The sequence below is a fragment of the Cyprinodon variegatus genome, unplaced genomic scaffold, assembly GCF_000732505.1.
Source record: "Cyprinodon variegatus isolate N-32 unplaced genomic scaffold, C_variegatus-1.0 Scaffold2084, whole genome shotgun sequence".
NCBI lineage: Eukaryota > Metazoa > Chordata > Actinopteri > Cyprinodontiformes > Cyprinodontidae > Cyprinodon > Cyprinodon variegatus.
This window is the reverse complement of record NW_015152537.1, coordinates 26,490-32,947: the sequence shown is the minus strand read 5'-3', so window position 1 is coordinate 32,947 and position 6,458 is coordinate 26,490. Positions and strand designations below refer to the sequence as shown.

The window sequence follows — 6,458 nt, the reverse complement described above, 5'->3', positions numbered from 1 at the left end:
CTTGAGACTTGACTTGGACTTGCAAAAAATGACTTGTGAACATGTCTGCTGCAGCCCAGATGTTGAACTGTTGGCTCTCTGTCATGATCTCAGCTTCTCTGATCAATCACCTCATTCACCTGCCGTTCCCTCCCCGCTCTCCAATTATCATTCATCTTATTCACCTGCTCCCTCTGCTATATATGCGTTAGGGGGGGTGGGGTCATGACGGAGGTAGATTCCTGGATTCCCTACGGGGCCTGCGATCATGACAGTTTTGATGGTTGACTGAGTAACTTTTACTTGTAGTTAAGTAAGATTTAACTAGGAGTATGTTATACTGTAGTATTTACTTTCCCTTTGAGATTAACAAAGTATTTCTACATTTAAATATCTTTTGCACAAATATATTTAAACTTTCAAATGCAAATATTTCAACTCTCACTCCTGATCAAACATCTAGGTCCAGTTAAAAAATGGCAAGAATGAACATTTTGAACCGTTGCATCTTAGACCTTCCAAATAAAAAAAAAGAAGGAATGAGATTAAGATAAAATCAGATAAGCAATTTATTGCAAACAAGCATTTAACCATTTAAGGTGATTGGAAATGTAAGAATAGACTCATTTAACAGTTTCTGTGGATTATTTTCTGACAGGTTTCCAGTCTCATGACCTCCTGGTGGTAAAAACAGAACAGCTTTCAGAATGCGATTGTATTTTTGAGCTTCATAAACTCGATCATTGGTAACGTGTCGTTGCTGCTGAGACTGGAGACCATCTTTCTATACTTCTATGGAGATCCTGATGGTTATGGAACAAAAACATCACCCAGAAATAATTCCCCAGCCTCGAGCTGGAGGCTCCAACTGGTTCAAACTGAAGTTCTATAACTATCAGGCAGCATCAGAGAGAAAAGGTTTTAAAAATGTGTTTTCAAAGGCCTTTTCTCCTGCAATTGCACAAAATTGCCCTTTTAGAGTTTAAACAAGATCACCAAACAGAAGGTGGAAAAAGTTTTATTTTCAGACGAGAAAATGTAACTTTGACAGTTCTGATGGGTTTTAATGTGTCTGGAAAGACAAGCAGATCCCATGGGAGGAGTTTTCTAAACGACAGGCTGCCTTTGGGATCAGGGAACATTTCCTTCAGCCGAGCTTCAGGTTGTGGAGCGACGTCACGGCAGCTGGCTATGCAGAGATGTTTCAGAAGGCCTCCCTCTTTACTGAAGGCCTTCATTCGTGTGCCGATGAATTACTCTTTAGATTAACTCTTTCATCAGTCTTGGTATTTACTTCATCTTTGCTCTGGTTTTAATATGTTTAATATCCTTCCCCTAAAGCCGTTGAAGCAAAGTTATGCAGATTTAGCAGAACCTCAGTGAGATTCTGCAAACAATGGAGTTCTTCTTCTTCTTCTTCCAGATGACATCTGAATGACTCAATAAAAGTAGCACACCTAACCTTTTTTGTTTATTCTGTTTTTTATTTATTTATTTTTTTTAAAGTGATTCAGTAAACAAACTCACCCTGAACGCACCATCAGTGAAGCACAGGACAGAAGTGGAATAACGTCCAGTTTTTTATTTGATGAGGAAACCTTGCAGTGAAATGATGCTCTGGATTAAAATGCTAAATATCAGCAGATATTGGGGGAACGGGTGTAGGAGGCAGGAGATGTGACCTCAGGGTCACAGATTTGATCCCAGCATTTCAGTCCTTGTGTCGTCAGGCTGGACGTTTCCCTAAGCACCACCTGATGGTGATCAGAGCGCCCTGCGGCCCCTGGTACGGCAGCACCACTTCCTGTCAGTGAGCCCCAGGGCGGCGGTGGCTACACAATAACTCACCTCCATCAGTGTGGGAACATCTGAGGGAATAACTGAATATAAATCCTTTAGAGTCTCTTTACTTTATAAGGTGCTTTATAAAAACAGGCCTATTTACAGTAGAGCTGCTTCATATGGGAAACCACAGACTTTATCACATGTATTATTTATTCTTATGCCTTGTTATGCTTAAATGTGTTTGTTACAAATATGATGAATTATGCAATTTAAAAGAGGCTTTCTTCCCAGACTAGAAACCGTTATGGCAGCTGATGGGTGATCTTTATTTTGCAGGCTGCTGAATGGAATAAACGGCCTTAAAATAGAGACTCAAGACAAACAGTCGCTGCTCATCTTCTTCAACGTGTCTGAAGAAGACTATGGAAACTACACCTGCGTTGCCATGAACACGATGGGGATCACTAACGCCAGCATAATTCTTTATGGTGAGAATATAAACACATTTCTTCAAACTGCATAAAGGTGTAGAAGGCTTTATTTCCTCATGGATGTAGTTATTTCCTCATGCAATGAATAGTGAAGTGTATTTAAAATTAATAAATATTAAAACCACTTTTCAGTCTATATTATTCCTACTCCAAATATATAAACTTTCTATGTCTACAGACATAGAAATGGAAAAATATTTTCTAACATCTATAGCATGCAGTTTAGCTACTATCCAGCTTATAAAGCTCATTATTTCTATGAAACGTTCCATGAAATGTAACTTGTCATTTACGCCCACTGATAGCAAACACATGGAAATATGTGCTTATATTTGAAAGCTATCCTCTTTTTAAAACAACCAACTATGTGTGTTTTTTTACATCACTGCAAAGAATGTTTTTTTTTTAAATAAGTCATTTTTTTCTTGAATTGAGGAAGTAAGATAAAAACTTTACCAAAGGAACAAGACAATTTACATTTAAAATGAGAAAAAAGAATTGCATTGTCTTATTTTAAGCGCCGTTTTTTTTATCTTATTCTTCTAAAAGTAAAGATTCTCATTCCATTGCAGTGTGAGGCACCTCTTTGTTTAGTGCAGAAACGCACACGGTTCTACGAGTTCTTCTGGTCCAAAAATCAAACAAATATACAAAATATTGTAACTGAAAATTAATAGAAATAATTTATATCTGTCAGGTTTTTTATTTAAAAATACAGGAAATTTTACAACATCTTCTGAAAACCGTTTGATTCCAGCACAAGAAATCTGAAATAAAAACAATGGATAGCGATCTACAATAAGGTGTTCAGATAACGAAGGTGTAAAGTTACAAAGTAGAAATACTTTATTACTTTACTGATGTAGAAATGTTGGTTATTTATTCTTTACTGGAGTAATTATGTTTAGATAACTTTCTACTCCTTATATTTTGAAAATAGTTTTGTTTCATTTAAGCTACTTTTCATTATATCCTGTTGGTATTTAAAGAAATTTTAAAAACCATCAAGATAATTAGTTTCATCCAGACAATTAATTTCTTTGTGGTTGGACTCGGTGCTGCCCCAACTTGTTGCTCACCATATACAAAAAAAAAAAAAAATTGTTTATCAAGATGATGCTAAATTAAATGTGACTCTGTTAGCATTAGTTTTAAAACTAAGAAAATGGAGTCTAAGGAAGTTACCATCCAGAATTATAGAAAAATGTGACTTTAATAGGAGAGAGCAGGCCTTAACATTCCAAAAAAGTAAAAAAAAAAAAAAAACTATCCACTGGACAAACAGAAGACCTCTGCTATTCAGCCAGGCCAGCAATTCTCTTTAACGACCCCCCTTTCAGAGACATAGACAGGACTACTGGATAAAACCTGGAACTAAACGCTATTTCTGACATTTTGAATTGAAAAAGCTTCCTGGATGGAAGAGAAACGTCTTCAAACTTGGAAACAAAGTCCAGTGGATTGATTTGAACTTTTTTAGAGTGACTCTGACCTGAATGACTGAGAATCGTCTCCAACATTCTGGCCTTAAAATTTTTACTGCACTACTTTTACTTTTATGCTTTAAGAAGTTTCAAAAATGGAACTTTTACACTTTTACTGGAGTAAAAAGCTGAAGTTGATCCTCTAACTTCCATAAAAGTGTTTTTAAACAGCAGGATTTAAACCGGAGGAATAAACATGAACACTTTGAACACCTCTGTCAGATTAGGATCGTAGTAACAGCTCTGATTCCACAGGCTGATCAATGTTTTTACTGCAATAATAGAGGTAAATGAGGTGTGGCTGCTGATTGGGGAGGACAGCAGGAAAGAAGGTAAAATGCGGTGTTTTCCGGCCTAAACAGGAACGTTAACAGCTGAATTGTTTCTCTTCTTCAGGTCCTGGAGCGATGCATGATGTAAACGGGACGCCCATCTTCTCCTGTTGTTCTCTCTGCCTCCTGCTGACGATAACCTTATTCCACCTGCTCAAGTTCTGATGAAACCTGTGACCTTCACTTTAAGCTTCTCACAGCAGCGAACAGCAAGAACAGACGATTTAGTCCTTATGACAAGAAGAAGAAACCAAGAATGCCCGCGGTTCACTCTTTGTTTTCTTTCTAATTTCCTTCTGGCTTTACATCCGAGTCTGTTCTTTCCAGGTTCACCCAGAGTGAAAGGCAACTATGAAAACAAGGGAAGCGTTTAAACATGCACTAATTTGAAGATGGTAGAACTACAGAGCTTGTGTGTCTCCAAACCTTTTTGTACGTGAAATGGGAAAAAAGAAAAAAAAACTGTGTGTTATCATTAATAGTTGACTGTTTATTGCCCAATATTGAAGTGTAAATTCAGATTAATACTATTATTGTGTGACTTCTGTTCAATATCTGTACAGTACCAGTAAGCTTTTTTAAGTGAATGACAAAAAAGGAAATAATGCAATGTGATTGTTGAATTTCACTGTATTTTTACAGTTGTATGCAAAACAGAAGAAACTGATCCTTTAAGACGATCGGTTGAGAATATTAAAGTATACACCATTATTTCTCAGGCAAAGTCCTCTAACATAGTGCATCCTCATTTTTACCTGTATCATCGTGTGCGTATAAAATGTACAGAGTGAACGTTGATCTCCTGCACTCTGAAAATGCATTTATTTCTGAATGGGCATCAGCACAGAGTCATAGCAGCTGCAAGGCACATTCCTGACAATCTGGATCCAGATTCATGTGAGTTTAACTTTGAAACAAATGGAAGGATGATGCCGCTGTCTGCAGACGGTCAAAGCGACCCGCCCTCAGCGGACGGCTGATTGACAGCTTTCAGCCTCATTCTGTTTACCTCAATATAGCATCAGGTTCAATTAGCAGCTTTCTAATTACTGCTTATTAAGTGCTGCACTTATTTTTAGCCATTTCTATTTATAATTTCCAAACATTGTTATTCATCTGAATAATGTTAACTCTTTTTTTTTTTAAATATGTGAAAATAAACATATTTAATCCATCCCTTGTTAGACCGTCACAGTGGTCCTCATGCTTCTTCTTTGACCAACAGTCCTCTATGCAACTTGACTCCATGTTTTCATTTTACCGCCATGTTTTGAGGTTAAACATAATTAAGAGAAATTTAATTATGTATTACAACTTTCTCTGTCATCATATATTGTTCTACTTGTTTTTATTCTACAACTTTAACAAAACAGAAGTTAAAAATAAATGTTTTGTACTCTTAAGAAATAATTCAAGAAAAAAATATAATTTTAGCCGACATTAAGTTTTCTAAACCATGTTTTCTTATTTAATAATCACTTCCTTCTATTTTTATAATTATATATTCCAAATGTGGGATGTTCTGATCAGGATTCGCTGTTTGTGACGTAGCCGCGTGTCAGATGGTACGGAAAATCGATCCAGTACTTTATAACAAAAATATCTGATTTGCTGCTATCGTCATAAAATGATAGCAGCAAATAAATAAATAAATGAAAAATAAAGGAAACACTTTAGAAAGCATTTTTTTCTAAAATAATATGGATATTAAACATCAATTTGAATGAAAAATACCAACAACTGAAGCAAAGAAACACAACCGGCCTCAAGAGATAAATAAACAGCAGCTGCTTGTTATGCAGCTCAGGTGGCCAACAGGAGTGAGGAGGGAACAGTCCAGGCTCAGCCAGCAGGACACGCCCCCCTGTGGGCGGTCCCACAGTGTGGGGGGGCGACAGTGTGGGCGGTCCCACAGTGTGGGGGGGGCGACAGTGTGAGGGGGGCGACAGGGTGGACTTCAGTTCATGCCATCTTAAGAAACTTTCCAGAGACAATTCAACCAGATCATCCAGTCAGATTGATTCAAAGTTTTCTATCTAAGGAAAACCAGCTGATTGCATCGACTCATTGACTCTTCAGCAATCCCTCACACTAAGCATGCTTGTAGCGACAGTGGAGAGGAAAAACTCCCTTTGAACAGGAAGAAACCTCCAGCAGAACCAGGCTCAGTGTGAGCGGCCATCTGCTGAGGCCCACTGGGGTTCAAGGAGACAGAAGCAGACATAGAAAAAGAAGCATAGATACAAAAGGCAACTGTCAACCGGCTCCACAGGCGGCCCCGTCCAGGAAACACACAGCCAGGCAGACGAGCTCCGAGCCAGCTCCCATGTCAGAGGATGAAGAGAGCACATCCAGTTAGTCACAGTCAGAGAAACAGGACTACACTG

General features: G+C 37.9%; 1 protein-coding gene across 1 annotated transcript in view; it reads left to right on the top strand.

The window, feature by feature from the left end:
* Positions 1–6,176, top strand: part of LOC107105130 (opioid-binding protein/cell adhesion molecule homolog) — a 24,297-nt gene extending 18,121 nt beyond the window's left edge. The window contains exons 4-5 of the mRNA XM_015405250.1: positions 2,101–2,252; positions 4,136–6,176. Coding sequence (XP_015260736.1) covers positions 2,101–2,252; positions 4,136–4,236 — 253 coding nt within the window. The 3' untranslated portion in view covers positions 4,237–6,176. The remainder of the gene's footprint in view (positions 1–2,100; positions 2,253–4,135) is intronic.
* Positions 6,177–6,458: the final 282 nt, after the last annotated feature.